This window comes from Sesamum indicum, linkage group LG11 (assembly GCF_026168435.1).
Source record: "Sesamum indicum cultivar Baizhima isolate 11 linkage group LG11, ASM2616843v1, whole genome shotgun sequence".
NCBI lineage: Eukaryota > Viridiplantae > Streptophyta > Magnoliopsida > Lamiales > Pedaliaceae > Sesamum > Sesamum indicum.
The window spans coordinates 12,204,409-12,223,361 of record NC_142667.1 but is presented as its reverse complement, the minus strand read 5'-3'; the positions used below and the strand labels follow the sequence as shown (position 1 = coordinate 12,223,361).

At 33.3% G+C, this 18,953-nt stretch overlaps 3 protein-coding genes across 7 annotated transcripts; 2 read left to right on the top strand and 1 right to left on the bottom strand.

The window, feature by feature from the left end:
* Window positions 1-1,972: 1,972 nt before the first annotated feature.
* Window positions 1,973-3,214, top strand: LOC105173871 (putative xyloglucan endotransglucosylase/hydrolase protein 23). The gene is made up of 3 exons (XM_011095773.3): window positions 1,973-2,302; window positions 2,387-2,580; window positions 2,649-3,214. The coding sequence occupies exons 1-3, from the start codon at window positions 2,045-2,047 to the stop codon at window positions 3,040-3,042; spliced, it is 846 nt and encodes a 281-aa protein (XP_011094075.1). The 5' UTR covers window positions 1,973-2,044; the 3' UTR covers window positions 3,043-3,214.
* Window positions 3,215-3,762: 548 nt separating this feature from the next.
* Window positions 3,763-7,668, bottom strand: LOC105173870 (F-box protein At4g19940). 4 transcript variants are annotated; one of them, XR_002288055.2, is made up of 3 exons: window positions 6,345-7,668; window positions 5,398-5,468; window positions 3,763-4,266 (listed from the first exon to the last, which is right to left on the bottom strand). XR_002288055.2 is itself a non-coding variant. In XM_020697924.2 (2 exons), the coding sequence occupies exon 1, from the start codon at window positions 7,514-7,516 to the stop codon at window positions 6,347-6,349; it is 1,170 nt and encodes a 389-aa protein (XP_020553583.1). In that variant the 5' UTR covers window positions 7,517-7,668; the 3' UTR covers window positions 3,763-5,468; window positions 6,345-6,346. The 4 variants fall into 4 exon arrangements, 2 of the variants coding, with proteins under 2 accessions (XP_020553583.1, XP_020553585.1); XR_002288057.2 differs by having other exon boundaries at window positions 3,763-4,187; XM_020697924.2 differs by having other exon boundaries at window positions 3,763-5,468.
* Window positions 7,669-11,178: 3,510 nt separating this feature from the next.
* LOC105173868 (ethanolamine-phosphate cytidylyltransferase) lies at window positions 11,179-17,750 on the top strand. 2 transcript variants are annotated; one of them, XM_011095769.3, is made up of 11 exons: window positions 11,179-11,482; window positions 11,589-11,731; window positions 12,446-12,869; window positions 13,119-13,354; window positions 14,453-14,625; window positions 15,495-15,566; window positions 16,016-16,083; window positions 16,284-16,404; window positions 16,938-17,003; window positions 17,094-17,216; window positions 17,389-17,750. In XM_011095769.3, the coding sequence occupies exons 3-11, from the start codon at window positions 12,517-12,519 to the stop codon at window positions 17,458-17,460; spliced, it is 1,284 nt and encodes a 427-aa protein (XP_011094071.1). In that variant the 5' UTR covers window positions 11,179-11,482; window positions 11,589-11,731; window positions 12,446-12,516; the 3' UTR covers window positions 17,461-17,750. The 2 variants fall into 2 exon arrangements, with proteins under 2 accessions (XP_011094071.1, XP_011094072.1); XM_011095770.3 differs by lacking the exon at window positions 11,589-11,731.
* The last annotated feature ends 1,203 nt before the right edge of the window (window positions 17,751-18,953 follow it).

Below are 18,953 nucleotides of genomic sequence, written 5' to 3'. Positions count from 1 at the left end.
CTTTACATGCCAATAAATTTCACACCGTCAATTATTATGACGTAGTGATAAAAAATCGAACATGTTACACCCACGTTTGATAGGATTAAACGTATATCCTGATATATATGTTGATTATTATGTAGTTATATCTTGTTTGTCTGGATAGTAAGTCAGTTATAAGGATCTTTACCGACACACATGACACAAGTACAATCCTCTCTGTCTGGGGTTAATCACATCCACCTATCCTGATGCTTGACAATAATTACAAATATCTATTCGTTGTTTGAAAAATTACAATTACTCTTCTCATTTTGACGTTCGTCTAATAACGAACCATTCTATTAGCCTTCATTAGATTTTCATCAATTTTCTATAATGAACTTACTAAAATACCCTTTTAGATTATTTATTATAATTTTTAAAATATATTTATGGAGTAACATACCCTATGAATTATTTATTTACCAACTCAATTTCTTTTATATTTTTTCAATTGATTTTTTTTTCAAAAAAAATCAATAGGATTACACTAATAATGTTCAATCCATCGTTTCAAAATTATATAATTATTTTTCTATTTAAGTATAATATTTATATATTTCAAACATTAAAAAAAATAATCATAATTATACCAAATCACTTCGAGTATCTATAATTTACTGAAATAATAAGAAATTATATGGACCACCTAAACCGATATCTTATGAGGGCTCCGAAAAAATCAAACCAATCATCAGCAACAGTGGAGTTACATCCATACAGCTGTGTTACAGAGGGATACCCCCATCACCCCATCCCCCCATCGGTACAAAAAACTGAAGTTCCAATTTTGGTTTGATGCATGTAATAATTATTATTATATATAGAACTGATGACTCTGAGGACGTCATTACATTAGCTGTCTTTGGTCCCTCTATCCACACCATCATACCCAAGTCAACAAAATTATCTCCAATTTCCCCCCATTCCCTTACCTCACGCATGCTTCCTTTTTCCTACCCACTTCATCAACCCTACATGCATCAATTATTTTTCGAGAATTTTTATTTGAGTCAGGTTTAATCGAATAAAATTAATTATAAAGTAAGTATATTGTATTTATTATGTGATTGGCTATTTTTTTTTAAATTGATTATACGATAAATGTGTTATACTTCCCATATGATTTATTCATATTCAACTGAGTTGGATTCGAGCCAGAATTTTCTGTTATTTTCCCAATACTCTTCATGTTATATTTTTATTTTGTTTTAACTTTTATCTTAAATGTGCGAAATTTTGTATCATTTGCGTATTTTCAACAATATTTCATATATATTTATAAATTCTAGTAATTTATAAAGAAATTTTAATTGAAATCAAGTCGAGCGACAATTATGTTATACTTATCATAACATTGGTGCAAAGAGATTGATCAATCGCATAATCAGTACTACAATAATATTTGCTATATATGATTGATGAATGGATACCGGCAAAAAGACTTTCCAAATTTTGTAGTAAAGAATATGACGCATCATTGATATTGTTTACATTACTATTATTAAAGTGTGGAGTCTGTTCCAATAAATTACATCCAAACATTGAAAATAAAAATTATTAGGAATAAAAGTATAATTTACAATAAGTTATGACACTTATAAACAGCAAGAAAATTCTCCAAATAATATAAATATTGTGTTTTGCACTTACTTTTTCTTAGAAAAAAAATACAAGCAGCTCTCTTACGATATTGTAAATGAGTAAATTACTTTTTTATAAAAAAAAAAAAAGAAAAATACATAGACGGTTAAATTGATATTATTTTTTATAAAAAAATAATTTACTCATTTAAAATACCACACGAATTTAAATTCATTAAATTCCTTTTTCTTCTCTTATCTTTTCTGCACACGTTGACAATCTATCATGATAACTTTCTAACAATTGTACCCCTACCCACGACTCCAACCCAACCCCAATCGTCTATATAAACCATCGCCCACTCTCATGCATAGCTCCGAAAACCAACTAAAACAACACAAGACTCTTAGATAAAAGTTGTTGACGGTCATCTCAAATGAAGATATTTATTTCATTTTGGGTAGTATCAGGCTTTCTTGCAGCTGCGTTGGGTGGCAATTTCAACCAAGACTTCGACATTACGTGGGGCGACGGGCGGGCGAAAATACTGGACAACGGGAAGCTTCTTACGTTGTCTTTAGACAAGACTTCTGGCTCTGGATTTAGGTCCAAAAAGCAATACATGTTCGGGAAGATCGACATGCAGATAAGGCTTGTTCCTGGCAACTCTGCCGGCACCGTTACTGCCTACTATGTGAGTTCCGGACAAGCATGCACATGTCATATGTCTTAAATTTGTGTTTTCTCAACGTTGAATGATGTGCTTGTGTTTTTGTAGCTGTCTTCGTTGGGATCGAACCATGACGAAATTGACTTTGAATTCCTTGGTAACCTAAGCGGTGATCCTTACATCATGCACACCAATGTGTACACACAAGGCAAAGGGGGCAGAGAGCAGCAGTTTTATCTATGGTTTGATCCCACAAAGGATTTTCACACTTACTCTATTCTATGGAATCCTCAAAGCATCATGTAAGATAATTAACACTCTCTCTCTCTTTTGAAATTTGACTAATATAATATTTGTCTCATGAGAACAGATTGTCAGTGGATGGAACGCCCATCAGACAGTTCAAGAATCTAGAATCCAAAGGTGTGGGTGTGGCGTACCCCAAAGACCAGCCAATGTGGATCTTCTCAAGCCTGTGGAACGCAGATGATTGGGCAACAAGAGGGGGGCTCGTCAAAACTGATTGGTCCCAAGCCCCCTTCACTGCCTCCTACACAAACTTCAATGCGCTTGCTTGCACTGTATCCACCACTTCAAATTCTTGCCCCAAAAACTCCTCTTCCAGTTCTTGGTTCTCAGAGTCGCTGGACAACTCCGGGGTGGAAAGAATAAAGTGGGTGCAGAAGAACTACATGATTTACGACTACTGCACTGACTCTAAGCGATTTCCTCAAGGCTTTCCTCCTGAATGCTCCATTGCATAATCACGACTTTTCAATCACTCTTTTTCCAGCCCTTTTTTGTTTTTTTATTTGATTCTTTGATGATGTCTTGAATAATTATAGAGATTATGATGATGTGTGAATAATTATAAAGATTGTGTATATGGTAAGACGTTTGATACATAAGTAGAGTGATGCGGTGGGTTCGAATGAAGATGTTATTTAATAAAAACTAACATACATATAAAACGATCACATAATTATTCTCTAACTACATAACATAAATTTTTATAAGATCTAAACAATTTATACTATTGAAACAGACTAAGAATAGCAAAATTTTAGTTCGAACCTGAATAGATTAAACATAAACCAATTATATGACAAGCGCAATAAATTTATTGTAAGATTGACGTACAAATCAGGAAAATTGACCAATCACATAGCAAGTGCAATATAATTAGCTTCCTTCAGCCAAACCTAATCCAAACAAAAAATTTCCACTTTTTAGTATATGAGGTTTTTTCTTTTTCTTGGCAGGAGGGTGACAGCTAAGTTCCCCAGCTCCGTTTCTTACTCGTAATCTATCTTTCACAAGAACTGAACAAGTGTCATTTTTAGGCCACTTGATTGTTCCTAATTTACATTATAAATTGTTATCTCTCTAATTAAGCTATAAAGAATTCAGAAACACCCTTGTCGTTGGTGTGGGATGGTCTTTAAATTAATAAAACCAAAACTCGAAATTATTAGGATTGAAAATGCAAAGATAATTAAGAATATGATCACTTAAAGCAATGTTTTGAAACCCATACCACTACTTAAATAGGACAATTTATTGGGTCATCTGATTGACACAAACTATAATATATACATTATCAATATATAGTGTAAAAATGGGTTTCAACTTCCAAAAACAACAGAATTTTCCAATAGAATTCCAAATTCTGCATCTGTTCTTTCTTTCCCTTTCCCCTTCAATGGTCGCAACTCTGGGTGAGCAGCAGCAAACTCGCCCGTACGCTGGTAAAAAGTTATGCAACTTATGCTGCAAGTTTCTTCCAAACTCCCACCACCCACCAGACTCGCTGCTCACCTGCGCAGTGCGCGCCAACCACCTCCAGCCACCACGCCCTCATTAGCACAATCTGGCAATGCGTTTCCGTCTTCTTTTCTCATCTTCAGTTCTTTTTAGAAATTTAAAAGTTAAAATAGGTTTTTTACGAGTGCCGAATTTGAAGTCCAACTGAACATAGAACCGGTTCCCTGTTAAACCGCTTAAAAGGATCGGTCCAATCTGGGTTTAAAAACTATGCATCTAAGAGGGTCTTTGGACGAGCTTATAATCTCTTCAAAATATTTCATAAAATATTAAAGAGTGTTTGGTAAAATTTTCAGAAGAGCTTATACAGTCAACAAATAAGCCACTATAAGCTCCTTTAAGGAAGAGAAGGGGGAAAAAAACAAGGAATTCGGAATTCTGAACTTATTTTTAAGATTTTACCACACTCCTTAAATTTTGATCATATTAATAAAAAATCGCAGTCAACAACATCTTATAAACACCATAATTCTGTCCAATCCAAGGACTTCAACAGCTTATTTTAAAAATAAAATTTGACATCTAGCTTGTAAAACATTTTATAAGATATATGAGTTTATAACATGTTTTAAAGTGAACTTGAACTAGATATGATTGTTTAGGATAAATCCAATTTTGGTCATCAAACATGGCCTCAATTTTGGACCTCAAACAATGATACTGCAGTTTTGGCTCTCAAACTGTTACTTTTTGGTGTTTTCAGTCATTCCGTTGATAAAGCCATTAAAGTTAACAATGTTTTCATTTGAAGGGGAAAAAATGTCATTTTCCTCCCATGTTGCGGTATTTTTCAAGCTTTGGTCCAATGCACTCATTTCCTTACTTTTCTTTCGAGGAATATTATGTTGAATTGTATTGATGTTTAATTAATTCAAGGATATATATTTTTCAGTATGGATGTCTTTTTTTCTGCGTCACACATATGTTGTAGGTATTGCATTATACATAAAACATGTTATTGGCAATGTTTTGTTAAGATTATATAAAAAATTATTGCTTCATTAAATAACAGTTTAAGGACCAAAAACTGCAACACCAAATTGTTCGAGGGCCAAAACTGCGTAAGTGACAATGTTTAAGGACCAAAATTGCAATTATCCCTGACTATTTAAATGGGAAGAAAACCCTAAAGTTGTCATCTTCCATCAGTAGGTAACTTCTCTAATGTACTATAATGAAGCAAAAGTAACAACTACCAGGAATAATGAAAGATCAAACTGCAAACACTTCTTCACTTTCCAGAAAAGACGTATGGAAATTCTTCACCAAATGAATATTGAGACTGAGGATCATACCTTAAAACAACTTGTCCTCCAGAAACCTCATCCTGCAGACAGTTTTTAGCCTCCCCTTTACCCTGTCGTGTCTGTACAAATGTAAGATTCATCGTACACCTTGAACAAATGATGCGAGCTTGGTCGCAAAGGACGGTATTGTTAATCACTGTAAAGTCAGTCCTAAAAGATGTCGACAATCCAAAATGATAAAGAACTAAAATTTTCAAGCAATTGTCACGTGAAATGACTTGAACTCAGCAGATACACAGCTTGACATCGGACTCTTACATTAGTCGCACAAACTGGGATTTTCAATAAAAAGCCGGCGACTAGGGAAGATGGAATGCAAAACAAGAAGGAAAGGAAATAGTAACATGAATGCATTTCATCGTCCACCTTAATGTTTCAAGAGCAAGCTGTGTCTGTTTGACATGAAAGGCACAACAATTTCTTATAATAATGTCAAAGATTACAAGTTTAGATGATTGTAAGGAAAGACAAGATATGAATAGATACCTTAATAGGCAGAATCTAGTACGATTGACTGAACTTAAATGCAGTTCGAGGAGACAAAATTGAATTCCTTTTGCCGTTACCAGGAGCTCATGATTTACGCACAGCAGACAGAAAATGTCAAGAATTGAAACGAATTTATTGAAACAAAACAGAAAGTAAGACAATTCAATCCAAATACAATTTCCTTTCGCATCATATGGCACCTAATCACACTTTCAAGATAATACCAAAGCTGCCGAAAGACCACTAAAACGATAATCTAAGGAAAGATATCCAAAATAAGCATTACTAACGTATTTTCTGGTTGGAGGTTTTAGAAACTTAATGGAAAACCCCCCATAACTTGAATTTAACCTGCAAACCAGACAATGCATTGTAAAACAAGAAACGATACTAATTATAGACAAACAGATGAAGTGCCAAATAAAAACTGGCATCAAGCATCGTACATCTATTTGCTTCCCAAGGAAAAGAAACTTTCAGTGTAAAGCCGAAGCCAAGTCCACTCCCCTGCAATCAAATGGTCCATCCTTCTGATCTGCTTCTTCTTCACATCATAGTAGTCAAGACTCTCTTGCTTTGCATCCATCAATATCTTCCCATCTCGGTAATCGAACGGAATAACAAATTTCAGCATGTCGTTAGTATATGCATTCATATTAATACTATATTCCCGAACCCAAAGTTGATTCTCAAAATCCTTCAACACCCAAATATCCATAGTTAGAGGCCGTGCCATATTGTCCACTAAGCATAATCTCCCTCCTAATTCCACCAGGGACCAGGCACCGTTGGGGTCGAAACAACCTTCAGGAGGAGATACGGTACCAAACTCCTCCTTTTCAAGATCAAAGGACACAATGGCCTCATCCCCTGGCTGATTGTACTCATCCCAAATCATCCAATAGAACACATTCTCCACCAACACTCCCCAGCCCCGAACGACAAATGGACAATTCGCATTCACCACCTTCCACGAGCAATCTTTCCCGTCTCTCAACCTCAAAACCTCACAACCAATGTCATAATCCACATGTATATCCAAGCTCCTATCAAACAAATGCACCAACACATACTCATCCCTCTCCTTCACATACCCCATCCCCGCGTTCACCTCCCCCGAGGTACAACAACTGGCCTCAGGCAATTTCATCATCACCTGAGTACTAGGATTACAAGCATAAAACCCACTCTCACTCACAAAGCAAATTAGATCCCACTTAGAAGGCAACATCTCAATGTTCTTCTCATCATCCTCTAGATACAAGGAGAAGTCAAGATTCTTGCAAGACCCATCAAAGTTCAACGAACAAAGATCAACCCTTGTGCATCTTTTCATGTGAGCTTCTTGCAAAACGGCAACAGTTTTGACTAACAGTAGATTAGGGGAGTGCAGGCAGAGCTCCCTATGCATAGAAATGAAGTGTGGGTCCGTGATTAACTGAAGCCATTGCTTCGAAACACACTTGAACTTACCTAGGGATTTCACAGGCAGCCTTAAGAGGATGTTGATGATCAAATCAGTGGGTAGTACCGGGTCCATCATCAGCTCCTCGTCCTGGGAAGATGACAGCGGTGGCGGTGGTGGTGATGGGATCCGAGTGGGTGGCTTTTTCTTCATCTTTTCTTCCTTCTTTGCGTGCTCAGACAGAGAAAGAATCAACACACCAGTCTCACATTCTTGAATCTCGACTCCCTCTGTGTGCGAGAAGAAAGGGGAAAGCGCGTTCTTGTTGGAACTTTTGGTAAAAGGTCGGTCTGTTTGGCACTTTTCTCGTACAGTGGTCTCATGAGAATAATAAACAGGAAAATTCTTTTCTTCTTTTTTCTAATTTCAAAATAAAAAAAATTCTTAACGACAACACAAAAAGTCACTCCATGTTTTAATCTAACGATTAAGGTTGAAATTAAACTCAAAAAGAAAACATTAAAATTAAATATTCAAAATTTATCAAATATATAAATATTTATTTCATTTTAAATCTTATAAAATAAAGAGAATTAAAATAGTTTGATGAGGGTGGGAAAATAATTGGACAACTGTAAAAGAAAAACTAGGATAAGGTTCCCACTTGTGTCCTCATAATCCTCTGGACCAAATGCCTTTCTTTCTCAATTCACTTCAAACCATCAGAATTATGTATAACTTTTTAAGTTTGGAATTACTATTTACGATTTCCTCTTTCTAAGGACAATTACGTTTCTTTTTTTTAAACTTGGTCTAATTATATATATATATATATATTTTATCTGATTTAAAAAATTACATCTAATATATCTGACGTTAACAAATAGATCTCTCTGTTGATCAAATTTTCGAATTTGTTGATATTAACAAAAAAAATTGAATAAAAATCAATATCTATCCCCCTCCCCATTGACTTATTACTGATTTTATTACATATCAAATAATTTTTTTTAACCAAATTATCCTTACACATTTTCACAAGTTAATGCATGCGATGAGTAGGGTAATTTTGATCATAAAAAAAAAAAAAAATTACCTACAATGAATCATTAATAAGTCAATCAAAGGTAAATGTGAATTTTTATTCAATTTTTTTTTTTGTTAATATATATAAATTCTGTGAAGTTTGGCTAATAGATTGATCTATCCGCTAAATGAACAGGAGCCTCAAGAGTACTAAATACAATTTTCCTAATCACAAAAGATTAACATATAATTACACTAAATTTTGGAGGAGGACAATGTAATTATTTTTTTTAATAAATCGATTATAATTATATTATGATTTCAAGCAACCAATATATTAATCATTATATCAAACACTCATACCTAATAATAAAAATATTGGATTTAGGTGGAACAGTAATATACACGTTATTGGATTTGAATTTGGTTCCCACTTAACTTATTTAAAATTAAGTATAAATAGTTTTTAAATTTTTGAATGATGAACAATATATTTTGTTTGTCTTAATGGTATATTGTTGAAAAAATCAAAACGTTTCGTTTTATATAACTATTAATGTACTAATATGGATAATGATTAAATGGTTGGCATGACTACTATCACACAATTCAATTTAAAAACAAATATTCATTTTCCTATAATTTGTAAAAAGATAAAATAATATAATTTTACGAGGCAGGACAAATTAAATTTTTATTGGAATCAATCCGAGTCCGAATTTTCTCAAAATGGAGCGACATAAGTCTCAAGTCCATCCAAATCTGTCTCATTGTCAATGATTTTTTTTCTTTTCTTTTTTTTTCAAATATTACAATTATGTTATGTCATGATAGATCCAACAAAAACGACTCTATCCTCAATTCAAATGAAATAATTTAAATCTTACAGAATTGATGCAAAAGGGAGTATTTATAGAACCCGTTTGTTTGTTTGAAAAAAAAAATGGACAATATATTATGTATCAAACCATAAGTATTTCTTGGTTCATAAATAAGTACCAAATCAATCTAAAATACCAAGAGCAAAGATATTTTTCCAAAAATCATTTTCATTTGCTTGTTCGTAAAAATATTTTATTATTTAGACATAGTAGAAAATTAGAGAATTCTAATTTATTTCGTTTCAAATAATAGAAACGATGCAGATAAAAAATCCAGTATTTTGAACTGAAAAGTACGTAAAAAAACAGCAGTCAAGTTTCACGTTGTTACCCTAAATTTTAATTTTTTACTATTTAAAATAAGTCATCTTGTATTGAGTTTATTATAAGTCGTAGATGATCATTAAAGCCGGTTGTGGAGATATAATGAAAGAAGTATGACCAATTTGGTTGCTCATGATTTTAATCAATTATTGGGTTGATTCTTTGTTATTTTTGCTAAGTTTTGATTAAATGGTACAAGCAATTTATTTGGTTTCTGCCAAGTGCCAACATTAAATGAAAGCGAATATATATTGTATAGCTCGTAAATTAAATTATGATTAATCTACCTATAATTTAGCAAGATATATAACTCATATTCATGCTTTCTGTTCTAATATGGTATGATTATATTATAATTCTTTTCTTACCGTTCAATTGTTAAGTACGAACCACTTTTAATAAAATAGTTGTGTGTTTGATTTTTTTGTCGATATAACTATTATATTGGTGGGCAATTTTTAAATAATGTTTCGAAATATATTTTAATATCGTAATCATCTAAAGTTTTTGTAACGAAAAAGAAAATAATTCATAAGGTGTTTAAAATCTTATAAACTCTTTACAAAGAATAAGTTGAATCCAATCTTTTTGTTTTTTTAATAAAATTTTTAATCTTAACGTCCAATAAATAAAAAAACCCTCATAATTTTGTTAGTGTTAACTTTTACTCTTTATATAATTGACGTCTCAAATTTGAGTCTTATGCATATATATAGGTCAATCTAATATAAATATAATTTTATTTTTTTTTTTTATCTTGAGTTAGCTAAATCGAATCAAAAAGTATGTTTAAGTATCGAGAGAAGAATCATGAGATTATTTGTATTTTCACATATTGTAATCACTTTCTTATTTAAATGGAAAAAGTATTATTTTAGTCCGCTAAATATGCATAATTTTAATTTTAATCCGATAACTATGTCCATTTTTGTTTAGATCCAACAACTTACGAAATAGCTTACTTTTAGTCCTTTGACTGATTTTCGGACAATTTTATCCCTATGCAACTTTTGAAAGGCAGTTTTAGTCCATATGCACTCATAGGGGTAAAACTGTCCGAAAATCAGTAAGAGGACTAAAACTAATCAATTTCGTAAGTTACTGAACCTAAATAAAAATAGATATAGTTATCGGATTAAAATTAAAATTAAACATACTTAGCGGACTAAAATAATACTTTTTCCTATTTAAATTAACAAACTTTGTTTGTTCATATTTTTTCTTGTCCCGTAATTATTTTTCTGCAAGCACAAAATTTTGTCTAGACGATAGTCAATAAAGCCTAATATAGTAGTGAAATTGAGCCTTATTATTATGAGGTCGTTTGTTCAAACTATATCAATATACGAATTCGAATAATAATTGTACTCTAATGTAACAACAATTATTTTAATAGTTTTAAATATTTGACATTCATCACTGATCAATTAATTGTTAATAATTAAAGATTATAATATAATGATAATTCATTCATTAAAGAAAATCTTTTTAATAATGTAAGAATTGATCAATCAATTCTATTTAAAAAAAGAAAAAGAAAAATCCAAGTAATTTTCTTTGAGGCAACGTGTAGTTTTCAAGTCAAAATCAATACATGCACGACATCAAACAGATCACACCATCATGTCATTACAAGTGCTTAAGTAGGCAAAAGAAGGAAACGAGTGACAAATAGAATCCTAAATCCCAAATCAGCCGAAATTCCAGGGTCATTACGGAAGATTAACGAAATTTCAGCATTCTTGCAATTGATGCTTTTCTTATTCTGAAATTCCCACTTTTTTCCTTTCTTTTCTTGTTCCCTGTCTTTTCTTTTCTTTTTCTTTTTTTTTTTTTTTTCCGAACAGAAAGATCCCATCTTTCACCATTTCTTGCAGAAGCCGAGGTTGGTATTTGTACACCTTTGTAAGAAAAAGAGAGGAGACGCAGGCACCAACCTTGGAAAAAGGTGAAGATTCTCGTCTGACAAGACACCCCATTTCTTGCAGAATTTTAGATTTCTGGCAAAGGCGTTAACTTTTAGTGCAATTTGCGTAATTATATTCATATTTCAGGTCGTTGTTTGGCACACATATTGCCAAGAAACATAGAGGGTGTTGTTCTTTTCACGCTACGCTCAGATTTTTTATATGCCTTTGCTCGTTTCTACGATTTTCTTGAAATTCTCAACAACCCATCTTCAGCGTCTCTCTCTCAGGTTCATTCATTCGCAATTCATTTTTTTTTCTGGATCGTTTAGAGAGTTGTGATCTTTTGTATTGCGTGTTGTGGATTCTTTTTGGGTTGGGATGTCTGGTGGTTAAGATGGCGGTGAAGGATCGCATTTGCTCCGATGATTTGCCTGTTTGGATTTGCTGGTGTCATTTGAATTTAAGTATCTTTTTTTAAAGCTTGCAGATTGATCCTTGTATTATTTACACATATCTATGTAACTTTTATGCTTTATAATAACCGAAGTGGAATAGTTTCTGATATTGTCAGTTTTTATGTGAGAAAGTTTTTCTTCCCTGTTGTTCCTTTTTTCTCAATTTTGCATTTGATCTATGTCTCCTTCATGGCAAAAAACCTTTGATGTTGCAGTTGAATTTTGAAACTATGATTTGGAGATATGGATTTCGAGGAATTCATATCCATCAAACCCAGAATGATCGGAAAAATAGCATAAGATGGTTGGTAAAGAATTTGAATCCATAGTACCTCAAACTGTTCCAAACAAGTGAATGCACTTGTTATTCTGGACTTGAAATTCCGAATTTCTAAATCCTCCTAGCCAACTTAGTGATTTTGTAGCTCTAAACTAGTTTATGATTGCAAAGATTAGAATTTTCACTTTCACCGTTTCTGTTTGTTTACTCAAGAAGAGTTATGTATTATATGTTATTTCTCTACTCATTTTCTTCTTTGCATTCAGGGTCTGTGTCTCCTCTTGCATTGATTAAAAAGGCCTTTTCAAGGGTCTGAAGATTAAAGAAGAGGAGCCAGATGGAATTTGAGAGCAGCAATTGGATAAAAGATGGGGTTTATTTCTATCCTCATCTGTTTGGTGGTATAATGATTACTTGTGCACTGCTTAGTTTTTCCACCAGCTACTTCGGTAAGATTAGTGTTCCAACTATGCCTTACCTCTTTCCGGACTTGAGAGTTTTTCATAAGAACAAATCCGCAAACAAACGTGTTCGTGTGTATATGGATGGATGTTTTGATCTGATGCACTATGGGCATGCCAATGCCCTGAGACAAGCAAAGGCTCTAGGGGATGAATTGGTTGTTGGAGTTGTAAGTGATGAAGAGATCATATCTAACAAAGGCCCTCCAGTTTTATCCATGCAAGAGAGGTATACCTGCATTTTTTCTTTTGGTATGGTAGAAGGCTTTATATGCATCTCATGTATTTCTTATCAATTTATGAGTCTTGATTTAGAAAAGCACAATAAGTAGTAAATTGAAAAAAATGTTGGTAGACTTATCTTCATTTTCACCCACATATCATACACTCCCTAAAAACTTTGACCATTCCAATGATTTGGATTGTACCATGTAGATGATTCTTGTACTTACTTTCTAACTTGAGGTCCTTTTACCAGGCTGGCCCTCGTTAGTGGGTTGAAGTGGGTGGATGAAGTCATTCCTAATGCTCCCTATGAAATTACTGAAGATTTTATGAATAGACTTTTCAAGGAGCACAAGATTGACTATATTATACATGGTGATGATCCGTGCCTTCTTCCTGATGGAACTGATGCTTATGCTCTAGCAAAGAAAGTTGGTCGCTACAAGCAGATCAAACGTACTGAAGGTGTCTCCAGTACAGATATTGTAGGTACTATATTCTTCTTACTCTGCGTTTAAGTTTTTCTAGATAGCGTTTACTTGAAAAATGCTTGTTGGAAGAATCCTTTATGGATTATATAGAGTTGCTATGATGTTTTAATCTCTTCTAGTCAAGGTATGGTTGACCTGTATGTTTTTCTCATATGATTGTTCAAAAACTTTTTAGCAGTGATAATTAATACCAGATTAGTTGGGTTGGGTTGCCAATATACTCTTAATGTTCTCCTTGTATGAATCCACTGTGGGTTTATTCTGATGACAAGCATTAGCAGAGTAAAATTTAATTTGTTCCTTTATCCTATTATCTTAATCTGTGAGTCACTGTCTTACATTGGCCCTTTGAATTCTTTGGCTACAGACAAGTTGCTTAAATGCTCCAGCACGCCTCGCCATTGAATTGGATTACTTGACAAAAAATGTTCTGTTGTTGCTCATTGTCCTACATGCCAAGCATAGATTATTTAAAGGATAATACCAACATGGATGTATATATTCTTTATATGCTTTAAAAGATAGTTTTACGATAACATGAACGGTTTATCAAAAAACTTGAACATCATTGTTACAATGCGAAATTGATTCCAGAATGCTATATATCTAGGAGATATGCAGTTCAGCTAAGAGTTGTTTTACTGTAAATCCTAAACTATGACGTTGTGGTCCTTTATTATATGCAATTCTCTGTCCTTTCACAAACTATTTTTAGCCAATAACTTGTAATATTTGTAATTAATTTAACTGTTTATTTTTCTCGTTCCTCAAGATGTCAATGGTAGGCTTGCTCCAGAACTTGATTGTTTTTCTTTATTGGGATATGTTGTTTAATCTGATTTAATATTTGGATAAGCTGAGGTTTATATGATTTTTATGATTTGTTATCATTCAATTTATTCACAACTCTTGTTTCCTAGATTGGTATTTCGAAACTTTGTGTTTTTCCTCTTCCAGCCTTAGTCATTATCTAGTTAAGATTACCCTACATTGACTGCGATTCTCATCCCAAAATGAGAATTTTAAAACTAGCACTTTAGTTGGAGAAGTGATTATAACTGTGATCATCTTAATTGTTATGTTATTACGTATGCAGGAAGGATACTTTCCTGTATGAAGGATGCTAAATCAGAAAAATTGTTCTCAGAACCGTCTGGTGAAGTTGATAACTTAAACAACACGCGGAGCAGTAAATCTCTGGTTAATGGTGGCCACATTTCTCATTTCCTACCTACTTCAAGAAGAATCGTGCAATTCTCGAATGGCAAGGTCTGTTCAACTCCTTTTCTCAAATGTCATCTTGCTGATAATTCATCACATGTTAAGATCTTTAACATTACCTGAATCTATTGTCTATCAATCAGTGTAGATGTGGTAGCGAACTTGGTTTTGAGAGATTGGTTGCCATATCATGCATAGTAAATGTTGTTCACGATCTTACGTTGCTCAAGGAATAGAAGAAAATAGAGATTATGACCTCTAAATGATCGAATAATTAGTTTTTTCTGGACCAAATTTATTGAGCCTTTTTGAGGTCTCGTTCCGGCTTCAGTGCATCTCTTTCTGATAAACTTAAAGGAGACTCATTAACTGAAGTCTGCAAGTAAAACAATCATTTGCTTAATGTTTGTACTTACAGTTCAAAACATAATTGGATAACTTGATATATTGCATATGATCAAATTATTCTATTGAATCTATACGAAAGAAAATTCTATCACCTCTAATGATGTTGCGTTCAATTCTGTCTCCTTTATGGTGTTGATTTTTTTCATTAAGACTGGAATTCAGAAAATAGGTTATACTCAAAGAGATGAAAAATAATTAGTATATTTTTAATTTTATTTTATGTGAACTTGGTCATATCACAACCAATTACTTCTTATTTTTTAGTATACATTAACTAGTTCAGATGATAACATTCAGTTCATTTGGCATAATGGGCTTTACATGCTAAAATCTTCTTCATTTACATCATCGTTAATAATATAGGAGGAGACTTCTGCTATCTTTGTATAATTTTTGGAGTCTGTGGTGCTAAAATCTAGTAATGGTCTGTTCCTACTTCTGACTGAAAGCTAAATCTTCTCTCTGTGAAGATTTGTGGGTTGAACTCCTGTTATTTTGTCTAATTTCAGGGGCCTGGGCCAAATTCCCGAGTTGTTTACATTGATGGTGCATTTGATCTTTTTCATGCTGGGCACGTTGAGGTACTATAGAACTTCATGAAGCTTCCATGTCCAGTTTTATTACTATGCATTGTCTATATATGCATCTTCAGTATTATCTAAACTAGATACGACTTCGGATTACTTCCCATTTCTTGGTTAATTACAGAATGTTGCCTGTCTGAATCTCTATTGCATTAATCAGATTATCAGGATCTTATTACATATTTTCTCGATTTCCCCTACATGCTATATTATTTCATCTTTGTGTGAAAAACCATTTTGGTGTATCGCCCTGGGCTTGGTCACTGTTGCAAGCTCTGCTTGTTAAAATATTTCTTTACATTGTTTTTGTAAGGAAAATTAGCATACAGAAAAATGCTTGGAAGACTTGCACCCACTTGTGGAAATTGCCATGTAAATACTACTCTTCTTGCAGTTTGTTTTTTCTGGAATTATTTGATTAAAAATTGCTCTTTGTGAGTATACAGATTCTAAAGAGTGCGAAACAACTTGGAGATTTTCTTCTTGTTGGTATTTATGCTGATCACACCGTTAGGTATGACCTCCGATCTCCTGCAATGCTTGTAGCGCTGTTCTGATAGTCAGGAATTATGTTGTCTCATTGATAATCTTCTAATGTTAGCAAAATTATCATAAAGGAGCGACAACATTAGTTAGTATCAAGTCATATCGTTTTGGTCATGTTTGAGATAGTGAGAAGAACTGATCAACTGAGAGTGAATTTCCCTTCTGCAGTGAGCTTCGCGGTATTAATTTCCCACTAATGAATCTCCACGAGCGTAGCCTTAGCGTGCTGGCATGTCGTTACGTTGATGAGGTCATCATAGGTGCACCTTGGGAGGTTACTAAAGATATGGTACGTTATCTCTGCATTCCTATGATCTTTCTATCTTCTCAGACCAAATAAGTTGCCTGGATTTTTTTCACAAAGTTTGGAGCTTCCAGTGGTGCATCATCTCCTTTTATCTAATACTAAATTTCACTTCTATCAGACATTTACGTACTTCCTGAAATTGGGACGCGTATGACTCGTGATTCTGCACAAGCATTTTACACTTTGGGCATTAATGAGTTAAAAATTGCTCTTCCTATGATATATCTAATCATAGTAGTTGAATCCTACTTTCGCTATTGGAAAATTTGCTTTCTACTTCCTGTCTTCTGCTGGAAATGAACAGACATCCTGTTCTGCAGCGGTCCTAGGAGACTCATAGGAATTAAAATCCCACATTTCAAAGTATAACCATCTGTATTTGTTGAATTTGTTGCTCCCCATCATTTCATGTTTCAAGTTCTTGACGTGTAGTTATGTCTTACCCGGATTTAAACTTGATGTGCTGTTATTGACAAATCTCCTGTTCTTACCTTCCATGTGATTGGCCTGTAAAGATTACAACCTTCAACATATCTTTGGTCGTGCATGGAACAATTGCGGAGAAAAACCCTCTCTCAATTGTAAGTTTAACTTACCAGTTCTCAGGTATAATCTGGTCCGAGTAATTATGACAAATGCATATGGTAAAAATTTTCAATCACATCATGCAGGGCAAGTCGGACCCCTATGCTGTTCCAAAGAATATGGGAATTTTCCAAATGATCGAGAGCCCAAAAGATATCACTACGACTTCCATAGCTCGAAGGATCATTGCCAATCACGAGATTTATCTGGTATTCTTTGTTAACCTATCTACCCAAGTTTCTTTCAAGCTGTTTGAATCTGTAACTTATATATATTCTGTTACCCAAAATCATCCGAAAAATTTATTCTGCTATCGCTTGTTGCTTGATACACTCGATGCATATGCATGCAAATAACGCAATAGCTCTTCAATTGACACAGAAACGAAATGCCAAGAAGGAAGCAAGTGAAAAGAAATATTATGCCGAGAAGAAATATGTGTTGGCAGACTGATAGATTTGCTATTAGGGAATTTTGAGATACATCTCAAGAGGTGACTGACACAATCGAAAAGGCAAAGGCAAGATAGTCGAAACACGATGTAGGCAGGTGAGTTGGAGTATTAAATCTTTAGGAACCATTGTTTCTTGTAAATTGGTCGATATCTTTGAATTATTACAATGCCCTCACACCTTTTGTTTCAATCCTCATACTTCAGTCCCAGAACTGGAGGGAACGGATTCCCCACCTGGGATTCTACATGCTGTAATACATTAGTTGTAATTATGTTTGTTTGTTGCTAATACTTGTGTTTGTTTATTTGCTTTCTCATCAAGAGATTTTGAGTTAGATTTGGGTTTTTGACAGAACTCAACACGCTTGTTTGAACTCGATTCAGTTACTGAGTGTACAACTTTGAACTTAGTGTAATTGCGCTTACGATTAGTTTGAATACACGAGTTTGTCTGAAAAAAACACATCACAGCGACCTCTATGGAGAATGATTGAGTGCACGTCCATGTCTAAATTTTAGCTCGTTAACCCTGAAAAATACTTATTACAAGAACGATATCAAGTGCCGACATAAGCATTTGATGTATGAATTTTACTCTAGAATTTGATTTTTGTTTTTATTTTCCAGTTTATGCTGATTGTATAAATTAATTTATGATCTCGTGTTGACGTGCAATTTATCTATTGTAAAGAAAATGTGACGTAAAGTAGGAAAATATGTTAATAACATAATTTTACATGATGAAGCATCATTATAAGTCTTATTATTTATAGTTATGGATAAAAGTTGCACATTTTACACAATATTTTTTTTTAAATTTATAGTTACAGGATCAAAAGTGTAAGAAACAAATACAAACCAATTGAAGGGAATAAATCACTCGCTACATTTTCTTAGTCACGTTCGATCGCGTTTAAGTGCATTTAATCTCTTAATCTTCATCTTTTTCTATTTTTTTTTTATTTCTGGATATTTATTCATGAATTTTGGTCCAAAAATCACACCCCATGTGGTGCTGCAAATTCATAGATTGAAACAGGAAAAAATATTCATAGTAGGGGGGAGTTGAACCTTAGTACATTTTTATATTTTGATTTAGGACGCACAAAGTGTGGGAGGTAGGCACCAGCACTTGATTTCAGTACATCATGGTGTGTGTGTGTGTGTTTAATCTATTAATATAGTTATAATATTTAATATACATTAATATTTTTAAATAGATCAATAGTTAAAGCAGATAAAAAAACAACATACCAACAACAACTTCAAAGTAAATAAATAATGTATATATTATTATTAAAAATAAATTAAATACCTATACTCATAAAATTTAAACTCGTGATCTTTTGATTGTGAAATCTTAATTTCACCGATCATACAAGCAATCATTGGTTACATACTGGCGTGCTAACTTCTCACTTCTAACAACATCCCTTGTTCGACAAATTTAAATCTTACAACTATGAAGAGCAATTTTGTATCTATAAGAAGT